Raw genomic sequence first — 25,348 nt, forward strand, 5'->3', positions numbered from 1 at the left:
AAAAGCGACACATTTTAGAAATTCTCTTCAAAAAGTAGGTTGGCGTTGGTAACTAACCAACCCGATAATTGTCTAAAGATGGAAGCACACTCTTCAACTGAGTGCTTAACTGGTTTGCGCCAGAAAACTGAAAAGGCTATTACTGAAAAAAAAAAGAAAACACTGCAAGTCAGGACATGTCACACTTCTGTGATAAGTTGATTCCCTCTGAGCAAAATATGTTACAGCATGTGAACTGAGGTGACTGGAGAGAGGATACCATATTATCTGTGAGTTTGGTTTCAGAGGGACCCTTGTGCAGCAAGCACAGGAAAGGTCTGGCGCCCCCGGCCAGCATGAAGTAGTTTCAATGTGGTGGCTCATCCCACGTGACCTTTTGTTGGCTGACACACTGGTTTCCCGGCAGGGAATCTGAGAACTTGCTTCTAGGTTACAATACTACCTGGCTATAAAGAGATCTGAAGACTTCAGCTATTAAGGGAAGAGCAACTACAGGGTTACCGTAGTTGGAAAAGGTCAGTTTTCACTCCAATCCCAAAGAAAGGCAATGCCAAGAACGCTCAAACTACCACACAATTGCACTCATCTCACACGCTAGTAAAGTAATGCTCAAAATTCTTCAAGCCAGGCTTGAACAATATGTGAACTGTGAACTTTCAGATGTTTAAGCTGGATTTAAAAAAGTCAGAGGAACCAAGATCAAATTGCCAACATCTGCTGGATGATCGAAAAAGCAAGTGAGTTCCAGAAAAACATCTACTTCTGCTTTACTGATTATGCCAAAGCCTCTGACTGTGTGGATCACAACAAACTATGAAAAATTCTTCAAGAGATGGGAATACCAGACCACCTGACCTGCCTCCTGGGAAATCTGTATGCAGGTCAGGAAGCAACAGTTAGAACTGGACATGGAACAACAGACTGGTTCCAAATCGGGAAAGGAGTACATCAAGGCTGTATATTGTCACCCTGCTTATTTAACTTATATGCAGAGTACATCAAGAGATGGGCTGGAGGAAGCACAAGCTGGAATCAAGATTGCCAGGAGAAATATCAATAACCTCAGATATGAAGATGACACCACCCTTATGGCTGAAAGCGAAGAAGAACTAAAGAACCTCTTGATGAAAGTGAAAGAGGAGAGTGAAAAAGTTGGCTTAAAACTCAACATTCAGAAAACTAAGATCATGGCATCTGGTCCCATCACTTCATGGCAAATCGAGGGGGAAACAATAGAATCAGTGACAAACTTTATTTTGGGGAGCTCCAAAATCACTTCAGATGGTGACTACAGCCATGAAATTAAAAGAGACTTGCTCCTTGGAAGATAAGTTATGACCAACCTAGATAGCATATTAAAAAGCAGAGACATTATTTTGTCAAAAAAGGTCCATCTAGTCAAGGCTATGCTTTTTCCAGTAGTCATATATGGATGTGAGAGTTGGAATATAAAGAAAGCTGAGCATTGAAGAATTGATGCTTTTGAACTGTGGTGTCGGAGAAGACTCTTGAGCGTCCCTTAGACTGTAAGGAGATTCAACCAGTCCATCCTAAAGGAAGTCAGTCCTGAATATTCATTGGAAGGACTGATGCTGAAGCTGAAACTCCAATACTTTGGCCACCTGATGCAAAGATATGACTCATTTGAAAAGACCCTGATGCTGGGAAAGATTGAAGGCAGGAGGAGAAGGGGACGACAGAGGATGAGATGGTTGGATGGCATTACCTACTCAATGGACATGAGTTTGAATAAACTCTGGGAGTTGGTGATGGACAGGGAGGCCTGGCATGCTGCAGTCCATGGGCTTGCAAAGAGTTGGACACGACTGAGTGACTGAACTGAACTGTACTACAGGGTGGGAATTCTAGTAGAGGTAAAGGAGAAAATTTTTAAAAAGAGGGAAGTTGCAATGTCATCAAGAATATATAAAAATGCCTAGAAAATTATTATTTTCAACTTTTCTCTCAGTTTGTATCTCATTTTTACAATCTTTCTTCCAGTTAGGATGGCCTTAAATATTATGAGCATATAGTCAAAGAGAGATATAAGTGATGCCTCCCAATTAATCAGACTCTCCAAGAAGTTTTGATCCTCCTGGATAGGAAAATACAGGAAGAGAAAAGCAAGATTCTGTTAGGTTCAAATCCTAAGATCTAAATGGAAAAATAATATCTTGACAGTCAAAGAAATAATAAAATTCAGCCAAGTTATGTAGTAGCCTTGGGTGGGACTTGCAGATTTCACTAGTAAACGGAAAAAAAATGCTATTGGTATCATTCAATAGGGGGTGTGGACCATGATGAATAGGAAGCTATGACACCTCTGCTGTAGAAGGCATTACCAAAGTCACTGCAAATATGGCTGAGAAGTTTCCCACCAGTCTAGGTAGCATCTTAGATAATACAAGAAAAAGTACTTCAAAATGCCTGAGATAATGAGATAGCCAAAGGAAAATTTAGAAAGATCTACAGTTAATATGCAAAAAGTAACTTATTTTTTTTTTGTCAAGGACTCTGTGCACATTTGGTGTTTCAAGTATATTTAATATTTAAAGGAATCTAGTCTATTAGATTAACAGATCAGCCTTGTACTCCAATATGTATGTGTGTGTGTTGCTCAGTTGTGTTTAACTCTTTGCAACCCCATGGACTGTAGCCCTCCAGGCTCCTCTGTCTATGGAGTTCTCCAGGCAAGAATACTCAAGTGGATAGCCATTCCTTTCTCCAGGGGACTTTTCCTGATGAGTATCCTGCACTGCAGGCAGATATTTTACTGTTTGAGCCATGAGGGAAGCCCTAGTAAGTTGCATAATTGAGCAACAGAGTTAATTTGTGTTTTTAAGTTAAAAAAAAATCCCATTAAGTCTATAGGTAATAGTCAAACACTTAAAAAAACTTAAGGCTTACCATATGTGTAAGTTTAACTTTTCAGATTTTATATAAATTAAGTACCTGGGAAAATTTAGTTTGTTAAATCAGGGAAATAATAATATTAAAATTTATAAATGTAATATATAAATTGCTTAAATAGAGTTCATTAGTAAAAGACCTCCTTAAAGGTGATTAGTAAAATCTCTAAATATCTAACTTCATAGGTAATTTATTTTTACATCTTATAATATATATATGCGTGTCTTTATTTTTACATTTTATAATGTATATGTGTGTCTGTGTGGAAAGTGTGTCAAGTGCTCAGTCATGTCTGACTCTGTGACCCCATGGATTGTACCCCCCAGGCTCCTTTGTCCATGGAATTTTCCAGGCAAGAATACCTGAGTGGGTTGCCATTTCCTCCTCCAGGGGATCTTCCTGACCCAAGGAGACTGATAATATTTAGAATCAAAGAAACTATTGAATCAACTTTTCTGCATGTATAAGTTAACCTCAACAACATCAAAAAAGCTCACATCGACACATTCTATAGTATATAAGTTTACTGACATTTGTATTGATGTTCTCAAATAAGAGCTTACTTAAAGAAGGAAAGCTAGCTATGTATATTGAGTGGCTGTCTCTAGGTTCCAGTTGTTCAATACATGAAGAGAAAGTTTATTTATTATCTAATTACTTATGAAGAAAAATTACTCACTAGTGATGTTTACCCAATAGCACTGTCAAAGTACCCTGGGGCCTTACTGAAGCTCTGAGTGGCACATCTTCATCCTTAAATATGATTATACATTTATGATGTGCTAGGCAATCATGTGCACAAAAGAATAAGCCCTGCTCCCTACCCTAAAAATGTTTGTGGAGTAAATCATTAAACGATTCAACAAAACGCACAGTATACACATATATGAAATAAAAATCTTCCACATCTTTGCTATGCCATTTTTGTCCACACAAATGTTTTAAAACCACCATAGCTTACTTAGGAATAAGAAATTTCATTTTTACCTCCTTTTCTTTTCCAACAACAATTTGAAGGTAGAGATTAATTCAAGATAAGAGGTAGGTGTCACATAATTGTATCTTTGAAGTTCAACATAGAAGGATGTCGATAAATCTATAGTAGAAGTGTGGAAGCTTTTACACATCTCAATACAGCCATTGCGTATTTCCTCTGACATTTCAATGTCTTCCAGGAAGCGGGAGGCAACTGCCTGTAGTGCATCTTCAGGCCAGGACTGAATGTAAGATAAATGCTTTAGCATACCATCGAAGTTACTGACAGGAGTCTGTTACTACTGAGGTCCTTCACAGATAGCGGAAATGCAGGGGAAAGCATGAGGAATGGGGAAGGACAGAAACTCAGGAGGAACTTCACCCCAGGTACTTGACTGCTTAGGACAGGGAGCCAGTAGCTAATGCATGTAATGTTAACTCTTTCTGGTTTGTTCAGGAGTTAGAGAAATTGTGCATGAATATTACAGGAGCAAGGAAGAAAACTGGAACCAAATTTATAGAATGTGTATCTTTTTGCACATTCTACTATTATTATCTCATTTCATTCTCCCCAAATTTCTGAGGTAAATGTTACTATCCTTTACCCTAAACTCCAGAATTAGATGAATAACTACCTCCTTGATTTCTTTCATAATCGCCTCAAACTCAACAAGTCTGAATCATGATCCACATCTCCCCCCAAACAGTTGCAATCTTCCCAACTTAGTAAACACCTCAATTCTATATCCATCTCGAAATCCAGTTCTATGGTCACCATCCCTAAAATACCTTCCAACTCTTTTCCTTCTACACGTATAATCGCCATCGCAGTTCAACTCTGTTATTTTCCTGGAATATTCCAACAGTGTCCTAACTGTCCACCCTGCTTGTGTGCTCTATGCAGTTGCCAGAGTGATCTCATCAAATGCCGATTATTAATAGCTTATTTCACACTCTCAATTTACAATTGTTTGAAGAATATCCAACATATTCAAAACAAAATCCAAAGCTAATCTGTAAATCTCTACTTGATCTGGCCCTTTCCACCTTTCCAATCCAACTCTATGACTTTCCCCTCAGGTACGACACCCTTGTCACCCTGAGTTTCTCTCACCATATTCATTCTTCCTATGAAGCTCCTTGTCTTCACTAATTTATTGTCTCTGACCAGATCCTCTCAGTACTGGCACTTTTTGTCCTTTATGTTTCCTCCTAAATGTCACTGATTTGGAAAACCTTTTACTCCATTTATACTACCCTGCATGACGGAATTATTTTTCACTAATTTGCAAGTATGTAAGTAAACTCAAGAAAAGCAGAAGCCTAGTCTATTTCATTTTCTGACTCATCTCCAGCTTTAGAATAAGATCTGCTTAAAGCAAGGGTTCAATAAATATGTTTTTTCATGAAATCTTAGCAGAAATTGGAGGGACAAAGGGGCTATGTAAATTCCCCAAGGTAAAAAATTCCTATGTGTTAGATCTCACTCACAGGATCTCTGTCACAGCTCACAAACTTCCCACCCCACGCCCTTTTATGTTCTGTACTTCTGATACTGAAACTTACTAGAAAAAGTGGTCACTAGGATTTTCTTCCTTTTGACTCTCTGTCAGGTTTTCTAATGGAAAGAGACAGGAGGGTGGGAGAAAAGAGGGGTAGAGGCATTTCTATCCCTCTTGCTTTCTAGCAGAAGCTGAACTCTAGGTTTGGGGTTCCTGATCCTGTCAGACTTTCCTACTTCCAGAGCTTCAAGCTCCGGTAACACGTTTTCCTCCCTATGCCCCTTGAAACCCAGCTGTAGTAACATCTTCTTGCTATGCTCTACCATTTCCTGCCTCACCATCCCTCTCAAGTTCCTTTAACCCTGCCTACACCTTCATGAACAGTTCCTTCATTCAGCTTTCCTCAGTGAGGCCTTCCCACGTGTTCTCTCTTCCCTGTCAGGAACCCGAGAGACATACAACTTTATCCTAAAACTTTCTACAATAAGTTGATGTCAATGACTGTATACACTAGTAATAAAAGGTTTTTCTGTTATAATGATTTTTTAATTTCATAAAATATATTATTATTGATCAGAAAATTCTGCTGAGCCACAATTGCGGGGGGTGGGGGTGGATGCTAAAATAAGTCATGCTGATGATGCAGAATCAGTATTTCTAGAAGTCTATCTAAAATTTACATGACAATACCTGAAACCAGTCAATGGTACAGCAGTTTACTAGAGCAGGGAACTTTCTAAGACGAATCCGAAATGCATCTCCAATGGGACTCATGGCAAGGACAACGTGCAATTGGTTGCGGCAGCGGTCAACAAACATGTTGAAAAGAGCTATGGGGCTTCCGTCTGTTTGTTTGGTTTTATCCCGTTGGCGATCTAACTGACGCATCTTATCACATATCTCCTGTTTCTCATCCAATGCAAAGAGGTTTGGAACCTCCCCAGCATTTAGCAGATTGTTGACATCTTCTAGAAATGACTCCTTTTTAATCTGAGTATCTGTAAACAGAAAAACACCCTGCATCTCCCCTTCAGCACATTTTCTTAAGATCACTTTTAAATCTTCATGCCACTCAGAGTTACCATAGCCCTTGGCAATTTCCACCTGGAAAACTGAAGAATCAGCCATGTGGGCAGCTAATCTGGTGACAGACTGCCTTCCACTCCCTCCAACACCAACCAGAAGAGCGTGGCTGCGAGGCTGTTTCAGGATTCTGGAAATTCTGCTGATGTGCTCGATGGCAAATCGGAACAAGACAAGGTTCATTGTTTTTTTGCTCATATTGTTGTATTCTTCTAGGTGAGCTTCTGCTATCACCCGGAGAGCATCCACATTTGCAACTTCTCTGTAGTTGGTATCCTCTCTTTTGGGATCATGGAAATCACAGAACATTAAGCTGCGTAAGTCATCTTCTTCCACTATCCCATCTTTATCAAAATCCAAACTTTGAAAAAGCTCATGAAAATTTTCTTCCATATATATTTTTAAGATTTCTTGAATGTAGCTGATAAGCCAACTTCTGTCTGCATTATCCAGAAGGCGATCATAATACACTCTAAGGACCTGTACAACAATTAAAAAGCAGCTTTAAGAATCGATTCTCCCATTTTAAAGTGCTATTTCTGTGCTAATCTGAAGTAATACAAAAAGTACTCTCAAGAAATTTCCATGGGTTTTATTAAAAGCACATCTAAACAAGGAATGGCATAATATTTATCTTAAATATTAAATTTGATCATATATTTGGAATAAAACATAGTTACATTGTTACCAATAAATGAAGGTAAATTAGGGAGACTGCAGCAGATTATAGAGGAGTTAAGCGCACTAAGGACTAGAGAAGGGGAAAAAAGACTAAAGAAGATAGGTGACTGCCTTCGCTGGTCATACAGATATCGGTAACAGAACTGGGCCCCAGTGTCTAGGGTTTTGCAACTCCCTTGCAGTGATTGCTTCCTTTTCCCAGCCAGATAATATTTTGAATTTATTGGCAAATCTATAGATATTACTGTCCTTATAAAAGCAGATTTTATAGAAAACAAGAATGTCTTAGATGGAGGGAACTTTGCTTTGGACATGTTAATTATTTTTGTTGTAAGGAACTGCAGATACAATGTAGTAAAATAGATCTCCACTTACACGCACAGGTGGAGAGACTGCAAAAATAGTTAATCAAGTTTGCTACGTAACTATTAATATTTCCTCAAAGTGGTATGAATATCTCTACAGCTCAGGCAGTAAAGAATCCATCTGCAATGCAAGAGACCTGGGTTCAATTCCTTGGTCAGGAAGATCCCCCGGAGAAGGGAAAGGCTACCCACTCCAGTATTCTTGGGCTTCCCTTGGGGCTCAGTTGGTAAAGAATCCCCCTGCAATGTGGGATACCTGGGTTCGATCCCTGGGTTGGGAAGATCCCCTGGAGAAGGGAAAGGCTGCCCACTCGAGTATTCTGGCCTGGAGAATTCCACGGACTATATAGTCCATAGGGTTGCAAACAGTAGACACAAATGAGCAAATTTTACTTTCACTTTCCAGTCTGTTTTGGACAGAATTGTTTCCCCTGTGCCCACATCCCTACATTGAAGCCTTATCCCTTAATGTGACTGTATTTGGAGAGAGGTCCATTAAGAAGGTAATTAAGTTTAAAAAGGTCATGTGGGTGGGGCCCTAATCCTACAGGATTGGTGTTCTTGTAGGAAAAGGAAGGGACACCAGAGCACTCATTCTCTCATGGCAGGAACACAAAAGAAAGACCTTGTGAGGACACTGTGAGAAGGAAACCCTCTGTGAGCCGGGAAGAGAGCCTTCACCAGAAATCCACACAGACAGAACCTTCATTTTGTACTTTTGGCCTCCAGAGGTATGAGAAAATAAAATTCTGTTGTTTAAGATACTCAGTCTGTGGTATTTTTACTATGATAACACTAGCAGACTAATACTCATACGATACAAGCAAAGCATATTTCTGTCAGCAAAATTTCTAACATTAATCCTGTCTGCATCAGCGTCTTCACCTTGTAAAACAGAAGTGGTAATACTTGCCTTACAAATCTCATAGATGCATGGCAAAAATGAAATGATAACAGGTATGAAAACACTACAGAACTGAGAAATAATTATTACAAACTGCCTTGGAATCAGCCTAATTATGTTTAAGAATAATGATTTTAGTATTTTCACTGCTGTCAAGTTGACATACTAGTGTCATCCCTTTTCATAACAGCAGTGGCTACATAAATGGCATGATTGAAGCTTCCCACTTACTCTGACCAAACAGTCCAAAAGCTATTTCTCTCCTGGACGACTGGGTTTCCCAAAATATGACAACAGTCACTTCCTCAGATTGAGACACTGAAGCCCTCTTTCTTTTAATGAGAAAAGGAAATTAAATTAAGCCAACCACCTATATTGGGCATCAGTGTTTAAGCATGAATCAAGTATAATATTATCTAACTGCAATTAAGCAAGAACCCAAGACAGTGTTTCTCAAAGACTGTCAACACACCTGCATCTAGGGCCCCATTCTGTGCCCGTTGACTTACAAATTTTGAGGATGATGACTAGGAAGATTCTTTTTCTTTTTTAAAATTTCCTTACCATAAGGTACAAAAATCTTCAGTGTATACCTCCAGGAATGTTCACACATTTATACACCCACATAACTACCATCAAGATCAAGATATAGAACATTCTCAATACCTTAGCAGACTCTCTCACTCTCACTTCCGTGGATACCTGCCCTCCTCCCTCCCCCACAGGAAACTTTTATTCTATTGCCATCTCTTATGTTTTTAAAAGTTTCCATTATAAATCTAAACATTTTCAGGGAAGAATTTATCCTGTATTTGTGCTTTGAACTTATTTATCTTAAAGTCTTGATTACAAATTCTTTTAATTAGGTATAATTTACATATCATAAAATTCACTTTTAAAGCATATAATTCAACAGCTTTTAGAATATTCACAATGTTGTGTAACCATTACCACCATCTAATTCTAGATCTTCTTCAACACCCCCCAAAGAAACCCTATACCCATTAGCAGTCACTCCTTACTACTCCTACTCCATGTCCCCACAGCCTCTGGCAACCGTTAATCTACTTTCTATCCCTATGCATTTGCTTATTCCAGACATTTCATATAAATGGAAAAATATTATATTGTATGTGGCCTTTTGTGTCTTGCTTCTTTCACTTGTGTAATGTTTTCTGGGTTTGTTCATGTTGTAACACATATCAGTATTTCTTTTTAGGGCTGAAAAGAGCTCCATTGCGTGTATGTATACACACACACACACACACACACACACACACACACACACAGAGCCCACATTCGTATGTCTGTTCATCAGCCAACGTATATTTGAATTGTTTCCACTTTTTGGCTATTATGAATAAGTCTTCTAACACTCATGAACCAACAAAAAACAAAAGTAGTTTCATCTCAAAATTATTTGAAGTCAAATTGAAAGGATTAAAGTCACTTAAAGGAGACTTAAAATGATAGCTCTTTTGAAACACTCTATAAATCAATAGAAATTCCTGAAAATCAGAGATAAAGCATCTTAAGTGTCATAGAATATGTTAAGGTGAAGTATTTTTAAAAATTATCCTGACCATTGGCCTTCATAATGCCAAACAGTGGAATGCATTTCAACAATTGCTGGATATTTCTTTACCCAGTTTTTGACATGGTAAAATCTTTGTCTCTTGCATAATCATGTTTTAGTAAGCACAGAGATTTACCTCATGAACCCAAAGACGTTTAATCACTTCTTTGGTCTCTGCTGTTTCTGGTCTTGACAGACATACACCCTGAATGACACGGGAGAAATCTCGGAGGTTGAACAGGTAGTGAGATTTAGCTGGAGTAGGCAAGAGATTCTTCATTGCTTCTTTATACAGAGTCATTGTACCATTTACAATTTGTGTTGTCAAATCTAGAAAGTCATCTGGAAATTTATAACTTAAAATTTTTTTAAGTGAAAAGAAAGAAAATGTTAGCAAATATAGAATTATGATACATAAGTGATATTTAGTACAACTAATGTGAATTTTTCTTATATTAAATCAATTGATTTCGTTTACAAAATTACCATTTCTTGTTATAATAATAATAATAATAATAATAGAATTTTTACTTCTTTTAAAGCTACATTCCATTCATTATTTTCTGTTCAAAGGAACTCCATGAGTAAGCAGGACCAGTTTAATGAGCTTAAAACTGCTTAAATAAATGGACAGAAGAGCCAGCCAAGGAACCCATATTATGTAACTCAAACCGAGGATCCACTAGATGATGCTTCCTAACCTCTTTCACTATCTGGCATTCTTAGCTGCATATAGATAGGATCCTTGAAGAACACTGGTGAAATGGGTATTTTCAGAGAAAGGGAAGGGAGGAAAAAAAAGTAGAAAAAAGTAAGGAAAGGGGAAAAAGAAAAAAGAGAGTTAAAACAAAGTGAAACAGTGAACCAGGATTTCTTTTAAAGGGCAAAGGAATGATTAAGGTAGAAAGAACATGGGGAGAGAATATCCATTTGAAAAAATTGGCTTTATTTCACTTCTGGCTTGATGAGCAGTCAGCTTTCCCCTCCATTACCATTGCATAAGACAAGGAATGACAATTTCCTGAGAATGGTGTCCATATCAGGGAGGCAAGACTTGTACTGCTCAGGGCCACTTGGCTCCCTACCTCCAAGAATCTTGTGGAGAAGTGCTGAGTGTCCAGATCTAGGGAGCAACATTTTCCCAGGGCACAGGCTCCAAGGCTACATTCAAACCTGGACATGGACACCCCTGGGGAACTCAAGAGTTTTACTAGAGGATGTCAAAGTCACAGGTTAAACCTGGCAATCTTTCCAGCATTAACTGAACTACATGGCAAAAATTCAAAATATTGATCATTCCAACATGGACATATTATACAATGGGATGCAAAATGTGTATGAATTTTTAGGTTAAACTCCAAGACTTCAGACAAATAAAGGAAAAAGAGAAAGATCCTGCAGGCTTTTTGTGTTCTGTTTCCATTCCTGGAGATGGAGCAAAGGAGGGAAGCAACTGCTGCCTGTTACCTTCTTCCTTCTCTAGAGGTGCTTTTGGAAGTTTGAGAAGCACTACTTATACTGACAATGTTCCCCAAAGATTTTATACCCACTAATGAAAAAACAAACTCACTTTCAATTACTTACCAGGTTTTTAAATGCCAGGTTAAGATTCTAGAAAATATTGTAAACATAGATTTATCACTAAACTCATTGATTGTTATAATATTGAAATGCCGCATGTATCGAGGAGTTACTGGATTTCGACCACCACCTAAATATCAAAAAGGACAATCCTTAACAATGCTACTCATACATGACAGAGTATTGTCTCTACACTTTACAGCATAAAACAACGTGAAAGATGGACAAATTTATGGCACACAGAGAGAAGTAATCAATTATTTGGATAACCTTGATCTGAAAACAGTTTTTTCCTCAACCTCTAAGTGTTGTTTTCTAGTTGAAAATGATCAGTATAAGTTCAATCAATTAGATATAATCTTGGTCAGGTCTATTTACCAAAGGAAATTCAACCAGACAGAAAGACCCAGTGTCCACCTTCGCCATGACTCATACACAGCCCAAAGCAGTAAACTGTCAAACATTCTCATTACAATACAATATTAGGACAGTACTATAAAATATTAATATAATATTGTATGCAATGTTAATATAATCCTGATGGTTCTGATTGACCACACTTTAAGGTCCTTTTCACATGGCTGAAATTCAGCATGACCTTGACATACAGTCTCATTCTTCCCTCACATCTTGAAATAAATTTCCCTAAGACTAGTCAACGTGGTTCACAGGGCCACTTCACTGGCTGCTTTCGATTTTAAAAATTGGAGGAATATCTCATTTTCACAAAATAATTATTGTAATTTCAAATATGAAATTTTAAAAACAGATTTAGAATGTAGCACCATTTTATAAAATTGGTTTATGTTATCATCCTTACATGTATCAATAAAATGCACTGTCTCTTTAAAGTGATTCTATCATGAAATCTCCAGTAAGGAGTGGTTTTAAAAATGCGTAATATCTTTAATATATATTTTGCTTAAAAACCTATAGGTTCAGGCTTTATGTTTGTTTTAAACTAAGTAAAGCTGTACTTTGCTTTTACCACTGCATTATACTGTGCTGATTCTAAAAACATAAACAATGTGTGAAAGCATATAACTAATAGTCTATACAGTTATAGATCAAAACAGTTAGGTATCGCTATGTATTTAGAAGCTCATAATAAACACTGATTTACCTGGGCAAGTTTAAGGAAATGGAGAAAGGGCTACAGAAGGAAAGATGTAAGATCATATACCCAGCTGTGTCTTCAACCTTTCCTCCCAGAGAACACTCCGAAATGGCAGTCTCTTTTTAGAAAATGAGGTCCAAGAGGAAAAGATACCTCATGGATTCAGTCTGCTCCCCTGTCCAGTCCCCGAAAAGGCAGGGAAAGTAGACACTACAAATGACTGCTGGGGGATGGGGAAAGGCAAAGCAGATGAAGTCTGGGATCCAGGAGTAATAGAATTAGAAAAAAAAAGGGGGGGGGGAATAGCATTCAAAGTGGCCCAGAGAGGGTGCTGAGAGCAATTACTGACTCAGAGCAAACTGTCTGCATTACAGGACAGATCAAGGTCATGAGTTCAGAAGCAAATAGTGGGGAAATTCCCTAAGACATGGCACATTGAAAAAGGGAGTTATTAAAAATATAGAACACCAGCTTGAGTTTAGGAAAAGAACAGTTAAAGCTGTCTGGTTAGTTAAATCAAGCTATTTCAGATATTCTAGTATAAAAGAAAATTTTTTCCTACATAGAGATCTCTGACTTTATGAACTTCCCTTGAAAAGTATAAAGAATATCTAAGAGTTCATTCTTTTCATCATTTCCTACTTAAATTCCCTCAAAAGTCTGTCTAAATCCAGAGACTCACTAAAATGGGAAGTGATTGGAGTAGGGGAAAGCAGTGATGTTTCATACAGTTGAAACTTTAAGGAATAAACAGAGGAAAATGAGCTTCTGAAGGGGAATCTGGGTTCTCAGGGAATCTGAGACCTCAGTATGCAGGAAGAGGAAATGGGGAGCAAACATGGAAGAGAAGATGGAAGAAAAAGGATTTGGGAGAGCTGTATGATTTGGGGAGAATCACCCCAAACAGGGCTTCTCCAATGGCTCAGCAGGTAAAGAATCTGCCCACATGCAGGAGACATGAGTTCGATCCTTGGGTCATGAAGATCCCCTGGAGAAGGAAAGGGCAACCCACTTCAGTATTCTTCCCTGAATAACTCAATGGACACAGGAGCCTGGCGGGTTACTGTCCAGTGGATTGCAAAGAGTCGGACACAACTGAGCGACTAAACACAGCACAGACCACAAAGAAGGCAACCCACTGTGCAGTGTTGATCACTGTGGTCACTCTGTTAGGTCACAACAAACAGACATAGAAAATATATACACAAAACACTGTAACTCAGGTTGTCTGACAGGATTTCTCTTTCTACTGCTCTTTATATATAGTCAGAATGATCACAAACTCAGAAAACATACCCGGAGGTCCCATAGCACATATAATTTGAATGTCCACTAGTTTAATCATAGAACAGTCTTTTAGGTCATACCAATTCCAGTGATCTAACCACTGTCTAAGTAACTCGATGGGAGGCTGGGCCCCATACACCTCTCGAGCAGGCATATTGACATCATCTACAAAGACAACCTGAGAATGAAAGGAGAAAAGGTATTAGAAAACATTAGCATCTTAATAGAGTGTCCTATGGTGCAAACAATGTTCAGGCAGTGAATAAGATTACCTTTTTGTGAAGTACTTAAGTGAGAAGTGATGATTTCTTTGCACATCAGGAATATCTCTTAGCATCCATGTTACCAAGGAACAGGGAGATGGTCTTATTACTCACCTTTATAGCTTAAGAGTTTAGAGCTCACTAATCCTCTCATACAACTTGTTTCTCATTATGCCTTCTCTTTTTTCCTTGTACAACTTCAATACATTAAACTAAATAAGAAAGGTGTGATCTTTAAATGATTATAAACTCTGAGTGATAAGAGTGAGGCTGAGAATGGTATTCTTGGCAGAGGAACACAGAAAAGTCAATTGATAGCTCGGTTATTTAAATGCCTAGAGAGCAAGCAGCAAAGACTCTGCTGAGTAAAAATGTTAATGAGAGAATTAGGAAGGTAGATAATTTCCCAGGTGAATATTCTACTTTGAATTCAGAAGGCAACTGCTTGTTTATAATGTCAAGTTGCCAAATGCACATACAATATAAAAACACTTTTAAGAAGACTTCTTAACCAACATTTGTGATACATTAATAAAAACTGTACTACAAAAAGATGTCAAGTCCTAGTATATCTGGTTTCCTTGTTCTGAAGGTAATAAGGCCCAGGAATAGCAACAGTGCTGTATTATATGTATAGAAACAGAGAGTAATTTTACCATTTTCTTGCCCAAAGGAGGACCAAAAACTCCCTTTCTTCTTTTGTCCAGTTTTGACATGATAATATTCTGAGTTTGAGCTGCTGTAGTTTGTGCTGAGAAGTTAATCAGCAGAGGCTTGTAGATATCTTTATTGAGTTGATTTAAAAGAAAATTCTGTGTAATAGCAAGAAATAATAAGATGAGCCATAGTTGCCATTATGTTTTGACACTTGAAAATAACCACTAAGCATCACTGTTGACGTACTCAAATTTAATCTTCAAGCGTCATAATGTGAAAAGAGATGGAATCAATAGACGTAACAGTTACCAAGTCAATGGAATGTCTCTATCTGTCCAGGCCCTGGGCATGGCTTCTCTGATTTCTAAAAACACCATTCAGAGTATACACTCCTACTCACCATAAAATCATGAGGACTCAGAGGTTAAGAAACTTGGCTTAAGGCCTCAGAAATGAGACAAGAATTTAGACTGCCACTTGTCTCTCTGCAGATCAATGTTCTCTGTAATACAGCTTATTATCTTTCTACAAGTTATCTGACTATAAGTTAGGAAACTTACATAGTATAATTTGTACTTTCAAAATGGAATTTACTGGAAAGCAGGTATAATTACAATGATTCTTAACCAAGATGTTGTGTTCTACAAATCATCTTGTAGAAGAATAATGGAACAGGAAAGTATTTACAGTACATTAAGAAGAAAAAAAGCAGATTACAAAATAATATGCGAAGTATGTTTCCAATGTTGTGAAAAGTAATTTTTTTTTTGGCCTGGGCAGTTTATTAGCTGGATTGCCATTTGCTGGGAGTACAAATGACAAAAGGCTTTATTTTTCCCCACCCACCTCCTTGAATTATGTCTTCATTTCCTAACACTTGATAGTATCTTAGATAAATCCTTTAGCTTTCTGTACACTTATTTTTTTTAAATTCAGTCCAACTCAACACCTTGATTTAAAATATCAGTCTAAACTTCTTCCCTCCCCACTCTTGGATGTTCCCTGATACATACAGCATTTAGTACAATAAGAGCAACATTTCCATCTGTTGGGGAAGAAATTATTCAACAAATAATACCAGAACAATTATTTGACATATAACCCAAAGGGGGACTGTATTAAACAAAGAATCAATAAAGAACTATAAACAAGTATTACCACAATTGGGGAAATGAGAATTGACTGGGAACCTGCAGTGGGGGAGGGGCCACTAACAGGTCCCCCCCTCCTCCACCCGCCTCCTCTACCTTCTTCCTCTCCCACAGCCGGGTAGTGAGCGCAGCTGGAGGGAGAAGGCAAAAGTCCTATTCACTGGGGTCACTGTGATTCCTCCTGATTAAGGCTGTCTTGCCTGCTCCCATGGCAGCTTCCAAATGTTTGCTCTCTGAGAAGAGCATATGGGAAGGTTCCTTAACTACTGCAAAGGAACATTCTCGTTGCACAGCTCGCTGACCTGAGAGTAGTGGCATTCCCTCCCTGCTGTGGGCAGTTACAGGGAACGGAGTCCCAGGGATGACCAGGTTCACTTATCTTTCACATTGTCCAACTGACCAGGAGAAACGTGCACGCGCTTACCGTGCCAAAGGCTGGAGGTGCTATTCACTCTTAGTTCCAGCCAGTTTCAGAAATCTGAAACTAGAGGCAAGAACTGGTCTTTGATTAGTATGACCCCTTAAACACAAGAGAACTCAGGTTTCATAAAGCTACTGAGATTTGGGGCATATCTTATACAACAGCTAACATTTTCTTAACACACAGTAGGTATGATCCCAGAAATTATTAAAGAAAATCAGTATTACCACATAGTAATATTCACATATTCAATAATTTAGAAAATTAAATATCAACCAAAACACCGTTTTTTTATGGCAGATAAAATTCTTTGTCCTATATAAGCTATTTTCATTAAAATACCTTTTAAAATGGACAATAATTTAGTGATATAAAGTAGCATGTCTTTCATCAATTTCCAAAGATAAATTCTCTTTGGAAAGAGAATTTATCTTGTGTTTTGGTAATTTTGATAATTTGATAATTACTCAAAAATTTTCTATGGTTCCAACATAGAAATATAGAAATACATAAGCATTTTAAAAACACTGCCTACCAGTTCAGGTCATTTAAGAAATAATATTCTTTGGACTATTATGCACATTTTAATATGTATATTTCTACAATACTTACAATAATGTAAACACTCTTTCCCGTTCCTGTTGGTCCTACAAATATTGAAGGCTTTTGATGGGTGGTCAACAATTCCATTAGTGCAGAGTATCGAATTGTGTCCAGAGTTGGCACAATGATTTCATTAAACATCACATCCTTAGGAATTGGAGGAGCTTCGGCTAACTTCTTTACCCATGGTTCCCATTTTCCTATTCCCTGTTTACAACAAATAACCAAATAGTGAATGTCATGTTGTTAAATATGTTCAGAAGCTCTGTACTTCTGTACCACAGAAAAGATGAAAGATCAAGACCAACAATCCTTGGTATGTATACATTTGTTTTTATCTTTTAAAACTCTTCACTCTAATTTTTTAAATTTTGTGTTAAATTAAGGAGAAAGTGGGCTTTTGTATGGATAAAAATGAAATGGCAATACTGTAATAATTTGATGTCCTGGAACCACTGATTATATCAACCAAAAGATCAGTCACTTTTGCCAAATATTAGATTCTTTAATAGCATTGAGAAACTGATCTAATCAATGTGTTAAAGAATAACGAATTTTATTCAATAAATGTTAACCAATATAGAACATTTTTCTACACAGACCATCAGCTACATTTGTTTGACTTTTATAATGGTACTTGCAACATCATGTTATTATTTCAAGCAAGATTTCTTTCTCTTTTAAAATAGTTTTATTGGAGTATAGATGATTTACACTGTTGTGTATCTGGTGTACAGCAAAGTGAATCAGTTATACATATACACATATCCACTCTTTTTTAATTCTTTTCCCATACACATCATTAGAGTACTGAGTAAAGTTCCCTGTGCTTAATAATAGGTCCTTATTAGTTATCTATTTTATTTATAGTAGTATGTCTCTTTTTTTAATTGTAGTAAAGAAAAAAACACCTAAAATTTACCTTCAACCATTTTTAAGTGTATGGCTCAATATTATTAGCTAAATTCATGTCGATGTATAAGAGATACCCAGAACAGACAAGATTTCTTAATATAAGATTATTATTATTATGAAGTAACATTACACTGTATCTTCGCATCTAATTAGCTTTGTGAACTAAAGTTTTCATTTGCTAAGGCAATGGCTATAACAAAAATTTCAAAAATATGTTAACTCTCCTTAGAAAAACACCACTGCCCTCTCCATTCTTACAAAATCCAGTTTAAGCTCATGGCATTCAAAGTATATTAAAATTCAGACCCATCTTCTTTCACATCTTCAAGTGTCCCACAACCTAGCCTCACTGATGAGTCTACTGTTTCCAAAAATGCCCCAGGTCCCTGGACCTTGACATATGGAACTCTTTTGTCCTAGTGTATACATGACATTCTCCTGAAAAGTTCAGGAACTCACAAAGGACAGCACTGCCTTTATCCATTTTTGTATCATTTGGAAGTGTTGCACACATAGAAATTTTGAGGAGGCTAAATTTGCATTACTCTAAAAATAGTATTTCAAAGAAATTACAAGAACTTTCTAAAACTGATGAAGAAACAATGCTCCTTTGATATTCTTGATATTGTTTCTAACATGGATCTTTTGCCACCTTATGGGGAAGGAAAAATTAAGAAGCAGAAAACCTGGAACAGATAGTCATTTAGAGATTGTGCAATCCTGGGAAAACTCAATTCCCTCAATGGTAACATCTGGAAAATAATCCTATCTTTCCCATTTCACTGAGATGCTGGGAAATAAAAGTGATTGTGGGAAAACTTAATAAACTGAAAAGTGCTCTGATAATTAAGGATATCATAAAATCAGCAAAGATAAAAAGGTATCTTGCAGTTGGCAGGGTAAAGAGTCTCTTCTGAGGTGAGTTCAGCAATATGATTCTCAAGAATCATAAAAATTTTTTAATTGATACACTAATTCCCGTTTGATGAACCTATCTTAAACAAACAATCAGATATGTAAACAATGACTTGTATACAAGAGTACTCACCAAAGCGCTAAAACTAAAACAACAAAAACACTTTAATGTTCAAGATTCGGAAACTGAATCAATCATGGTCCACTGAAATGGTAGAATATAGGGAGTTTTAGAAAAATCAGCTTTATTAAAGAAGTATCAGTGAGATAGAGTTGTTCTCTTTATTAAGGGAAGAAGAAGGATATGAAACTGCCCATTGAGGATACAGCGTGATCCCAATTTCACTAAAATCTGCATATATTTAAATAATGCATGCATGCTAAGTCACTTCAGTCATGTCTGACTCTTTGCAACCTTATGAACTGTAGCCCAGCAGGCTCCTCTGTCCATGAATTTCTCCAGAAAAGAATACTGGAGTGGCCTACCATCCCCTCCTACAGGGGGTCTTCCCAACCCAGGAGGGATCAAATTCCCATTGGTAGGCCACCTGGGAAGCCCATATTTAAATAACATGTATGCCTGAACTTTGCCCTCAATTACTGTACTTATGGGAGCTGTTACATAATACAAACAGGTGAACAAACACCACCCAGGGTATATTGTCCATTCTGTTTGGGAAGTGCTGAATTCCTAACAACCCATCTGCAGTCCTGCAGGAACTCAGCCCATGATATACTAACCTGCACCAGGAACCTCCCAGAGGTGTGTCCTTAAGCAGTACTCACCTGCTGCTGGACTGGATGTCCTAATGTGTGATTTTATGTAATGGTACAACTGGCCCAATCAGTATTATTATTTATCCCATTTTATCAATGAGAAAAACAAGATTTGGGGAGATTAAAAACCAGTCCAAGGATATACAGAAAGAAACGAGACCCAGATGTGCCTGACTTCACATCCAGCACACCATCTCCACTCCATGCTGTCTCTTAGGTAGTCAGTGGTGACAAGGTGGCCACAGAGCCATTCTGTGCCATGTGTCTCCCAGGGAAACCCTGTGTGATTGACAGCTGCAGATCTTGCTTCAAAACTCTTACCTCGGTGATAAACTGATAATCATAAATTGTTCCTTTTTCAGGGAATGGAACAGTTAGTTGTTTTGAAGATGTTTGTTCAGTACCACTCAGTAATTTAAATCTATTTCGAGTTTTTTCTGAAATCGGGCCTCCCATTAGTTCTCGAAGAATCTTACTAAATTTCAACCGATCATCATCTGTACAAGAAGCACCGACAGACCAGATCAAAGAAAACAGAAACATGCCCTGATTTGGAGAGATAAGAAGATAGAATGCATTAAAGAATAACTTTAATCCATCCTTGAAGCTTAAATCAAATCAGCCAGATTAATATCTTTGAATGGAAATGAATAAACTGATATATGGTAGTAGGTTATCTCGGGATTTTGTAATAATTAGTTTTTTCTATTAAGTTACATGTCATAAAATCTTACTATCAGAGTAGACAATATAATTCAAAGCATAAATTCTAGGCATAGTAAAAACTTAGAATGATTGGTCTGGTAAATCAGGTGCTAATTCAAGTATACAGCTGAACTTTGATATTAAAAAGCATATTGAGATAACTTTTTATTAAAGTAAAAAAGCATATTTTAATAAACAATAATCAACTCACAATATATGTTTATTAAATTTTGATACAGTGTTTTGCAAAGTAAAACAAATTCATATACCTTTATTTACCTGTTGTAATAATTACCCAAGCATTGACTGTATCATTGGAACCACCGTCCTGCAAGCTTTCTTATCAGACTCAGGCAGAGGGAACAGAACAAGACACCACTCAAATGAGAAGGTCTCTTTGCTTGTTTTAAAATCAAATCTCCTTTTCCATGCCAAAGCTACAACAGTTCTGACTATACTCATAAAAGTTGTGAACTCTAGCTTGACACTATTCATCTATGCCTAGATTATTCAGACTGTCTCTTTTTGAAAACTATTTTAAATGAAATTTAAAATGCATTTCATAAAAAAATAAGCTGAAAAGTAACACTGACTACATTAGAAGTGCTACCATTAGCAATATGTAATTTTTTCTTAAAGAAGATTCAAGGTCTGTTGATAATTTTATTCCTATATTTAAAACATTTATAGATTATATATCTTCTTGCGTTCTTCATTCTAAATATTTTATATACACATATATTTTAAATATTTAAATCTCATGAAAAAGGAGAAAAATTAAGGAAGAAAAAACAATAAATTATAATTTGGAGGTTGAAGGGGGAAGTGAATCTTGCTATCAAATGGTCATTGACATTCTGGGGACTGATCATCTTTGCTGTGTGCTGTGCTTACTTGCTCAGTCTTGTCCAACTCTTTGTGACCCGATGGACTGCAACCCACCAGGCTTCTCTGTCCACGGGCATTCTCCAGGCAGGAATACTGGAGTGGGTTGCCATTCCCTTCTCCAAGGGATATTCCCAACCCAGGGATCGAATCCAGGTCTCCCGCATTGCAGGCAGATTCTTTACCAACAGAGCTGCCATCATCTTTGAGAATGGGCCAAAGGATTCAAGGTATCAGTAGCAGATCTGTGGGGGTCATTGGGCTCCACCCAAATTTCATGATTCAACACACCAGGCAAGGGGTTTTCCTACCAGTACCTGGTATTTGGGACCTGATCCTTCTTCTCTGTTCAGCTTCCACCCATTATCCAGCCTCCAGTTCCAGGAAAAATGAGGTTAATTAATTAGGAAAATTTGAAAGAATGATGGGATGGAGCCAAAGCAAAAATGATAACCAGCTGTGGATGTGACTGGTGATAGACACAAAGTCTGATGCTGTAAAGAGCAATATCGCATAGGAACCTGGAATGTTAGGTCCATGAATCAAGGCAAATTGGAAGTGATCAAACAGGAGATGGCAAGAGTGAATGTTGACATTCTAGGAATCAGCGAACTAAGATGGACTGGAATGGGTGAATTTAACTCAGATGACCATTATATCTACTACTGTGGGCAAGAATCCCTTAGAAGAAATGGAGTAGCCATCATGGTAAACAAAAGAGTCTGAAAGGCAGTACTTGGATGCAATTTCAAAACCGATAGAATGATCTCTGTTCGTTTCCAAGGCAAACCATTCAATATCACGGTAATCCAAGTCTATGCCCCGACCAGTAATGCTGAAGAAGCTGACCTTGAACGGTTCTATGAACACCTACATGACCTTCTGGAACTAACACCCAAAAAAGATGTCCTTTTCATTATAGGGGACTGGAATGCAAAAGTAGGAAGTCAGGAAACACCTGGCGTAACAGGCAAATTTGGCCTTGGGGTACAGAATGAAGTAGGGCAAAGGATAACAGAGTTTTGCCAAGAGAACGCACTGGTAATAGCAAACACCCTATTCCAACAACACAAGAGAAGACTCTACACGTGGACATCACCAGATGGTCAACATTGAAATCAGATTGATTATATTCTTTGCAGCCAAAGATGGAGAAGCTCTATACAGTCAGCAAAAACAAGACCGGGAGCTGACTGTGGCGCAGATCATGAACTCCTTATTGCCAAATTCAGACTTAAATTGAAGAAAGTAGGGAAAACCAATAGTCCATTCAGGTATGACCTAGATCAAATCCCTTATGAGTATACAGTGGAAGTGACAAATAGATTTAAGGGACTAGATCTGATAGACAGAGTGCCTGATGAACTATGGACAGAGGTTCGTGACATTGTACAGGAGACAGGGATCAAGAAAATCCCCATGGAAAAGAAATGCAAAAAAGCAAAATGGCTGTCTGAGGAGGCCTTACAGATAGCTGGGAAGAGAAGAGAAGTGAAAAGCAAAGGAGAAAAGGAAAGATGTTCCCATCTGAATGCAGAGTTCCAAAGAATAGCAAGGAGAGATAAGAAAGCCTTCCTCAGCGATCAGTGCAAAGAAATAGAGGAAAACAACAGATTGGGAAAGACTAGAGATCTCTTCAAGAAAATCAGAGATACCAAAGGAACATTTCATGCAAAGATAGGCTTGATAAAGGACAGAAATGGTATGAACCTAACAGAAGCAGAAGATATTAAGAAGAGGTGGCAAGAATACACAGAAGAACTGTACGAAAAAGATCTTCACGATCCAGATAATCACGATGGTGTGATCACTCACCTAGAGCCAGACATCCTGGAATGTGAAGTCAAGTGGGTCTTAGAAAGCATCACTACAAACAAAGCTAGTGGAGGTAATGGAATTCCAGTTGAGCTCTTTCAAATCCTCAAAGGTGATGCTGTGAAAGTGCTGCACTCGATATGCCAGCAAATTTGGAAAACTCAGCAGTGGCCACAGGACTGGAAAAGGTCAGTTTTCACTCCAATCCCAAAGAAAGGCAATGCCAAAGAATGCTCAAACTACTTCACAATTGCACTCATCTCACACGCTAGTAAAGTAATGCTCAAAATTCTCCAAGCCAGGCGTCAGCAATACGTGAACCATGAACTTCCAGATGTTCAAGCTGGTTTTAGAAAAGGCAGAGGAACCCGAGATCAAATTGTCAATATTCACTGGATCATCGAAAAAGCAAGAGAGTTCCAGAAAAACATCTATTTCTGCTTTATTGACTATGCCAAAGCCTTTGACTGTGTGGATCACAATAAACTGTGGAAAATTCTGAAAGAGATGGGAATACCAGACCATCTGACCTGCCTCTTGAGAAACCTGTATGCAGGTCCCGAAGCAACAGTTAGAACTGGACATGGAACAACAGATTGGTTCCAAATAGGAAAAGGAGTACGTCAAGGCTGTATATTGTCACCCTGCTTATTTAACTTATATGCAGAGTACATCATGAGAAACGCTGGGCTGGAAGAAACACAAGCTGGAATCAAGATTGCCGGGAGAAATATCAATAACCTCAGATATGCGAATGACACCACCCTTATGGCAGAAAGTGAAGAAGAACTAAAGAGCCTCTTGATGAAAGTGAAAGAGGAGAGTGAAAAAGTTGGCTTAAAGCTCAACGTTCAGAAAACTAAGATCATGGCATGTGGTCCCATCACTTCATGGGAAATAGATGGGGAAACAGTGCAAACAGTATCAGACTTTATTTTTTTGGGGTCCAAAATCACTGCTGATGGTGATTGCAGCCATGAAATTAAAAGACGCTTACTCCTTGGAAGGAAGGTTATGGCCAACCTAGATAGCATATTTAAAAGCAGAGACATTACTTTGTCAACAAAAGTCTGTCTAGTCAAGGCTATGGTTTTTCCAGTGGTCATGTATGGATGTGAGAGTTGGACGGTGAAGAAAGCTGAGCGCCACAGAATTGATGCTTTTGAACTGTGGTGTTGGAGAAGACTCTTGCGAGTCCCTTGGACTGCAAGGAGATCCAATCAATCCATCCTAAAGGAGATCAATCCTGGGTGTTCATTGGAAGGACTGATGTTGAAGCTGAAACTCCAATACTTTGGCCAACTCATGCGAAGAGTTGACTCATTGGAAAAGACCCTAATGCTGTGTACGATTAGGGGCGGGAGGAGAAGGGGACGACAGAGGATGAGGTGGTTGGATGGCATCACCGACTCGATGGACATGGGTTTGGGTAGACTCCGGGAATTGGTGATGGACAGAGAGGCCTGGCATGCTGCAATTCATGGGGTCGCAAAGAGTCGGACACGACTGAGTGACTGAACTGAACTGAATTAGGAAAATTTACTGGAGAAAGCAATAAATCCTTTTCTATTGTAAGATTCAAAGACTTACCTCATGTAAAGAGTACATGGACTTACCTCAAGTAAAGAGTAAGTTTCTCGATCATTTCTCTCTCTTACTTTGACTTCATCAGCGAAGTCATCCATAAAACAGTCTATCAGATTCATTAGGGATCGGACTAAGTTTGTATCTGAAGTAGGAGATAATTCCTGAAAAATCAGAGAAAAATGTCTATGAAACAGTTTAAATGAGGCACTAATTGAAACAATATCAACTAATTTTTATTGAACTCATTTAGTTATAACAACCATAACATCTACGAAAAGGTGTTAGTATTATAATTCTAGTTTTATAAGAGGGAAACTATTTATTAAAATAATAGTTCATCAGAAATGAGAGATCACCTGTTAGAACATTTTCACCTAGATGTGATTAGGTGGGACAGCAAGTTTGTTTTTTTAACAAAGAAAAAAGATTAGCAAACAATGAAAAGATTAGCATCTGTACATTTTCTCAAACCATAAGATGCTTCGTTTAAAATACTTTTTTGGAGAACTATATTAATTAAAAATTTTAAACTTTAATAAGAGTTTTTAATCACACTGATTAAGACAATATTTTAATATCTGGTAGTCGACAATAAAGTAGACATTAAAATGTATATATATAGCTAATTTGGATTTTCCGTTTATTTTGTAAACCTTAAAATTTTCATCCCTCT

The 25,348-nt window shown here is 37.7% G+C and overlaps 1 protein-coding gene across 1 annotated transcript in view; it reads right to left on the bottom strand.

Moving 5' to 3' along the window:
- DNAH7 (dynein axonemal heavy chain 7) overlaps window positions 1–25,348 on the bottom strand; it is a 244,722-nt gene that overhangs the window by 91,498 nt on the left and 127,876 nt on the right. The window contains exons 34-42 of the mRNA XM_081581429.1: window positions 24,705–24,836; window positions 20,005–20,229; window positions 17,086–17,283; window positions 14,901–15,056; window positions 13,991–14,159; window positions 11,581–11,707; window positions 10,133–10,352; window positions 6,078–6,950; window positions 3,898–4,127 (exon numbers count right to left, since the gene is read on the bottom strand). Of these exons, the coding sequence (XP_081437555.1) occupies window positions 3,898–4,127; window positions 6,078–6,950; window positions 10,133–10,352; window positions 11,581–11,707; window positions 13,991–14,159; window positions 14,901–15,056; window positions 17,086–17,283; window positions 20,005–20,229; window positions 24,705–24,836 (2,330 nt within the window). The remainder of the gene's footprint in view (window positions 1–3,897; window positions 4,128–6,077; window positions 6,951–10,132; window positions 10,353–11,580; window positions 11,708–13,990; window positions 14,160–14,900; window positions 15,057–17,085; window positions 17,284–20,004; window positions 20,230–24,704; window positions 24,837–25,348) is intronic.

This window comes from Giraffa tippelskirchi, chromosome 3 (genome assembly GCF_054371585.1).
Source record: "Giraffa tippelskirchi isolate mGirTip1 chromosome 3, T2T-mGirTip1v1.2.pri, whole genome shotgun sequence".
Taxonomy (NCBI): Eukaryota; Metazoa; Chordata; class Mammalia; order Artiodactyla; family Giraffidae; genus Giraffa; species Giraffa tippelskirchi.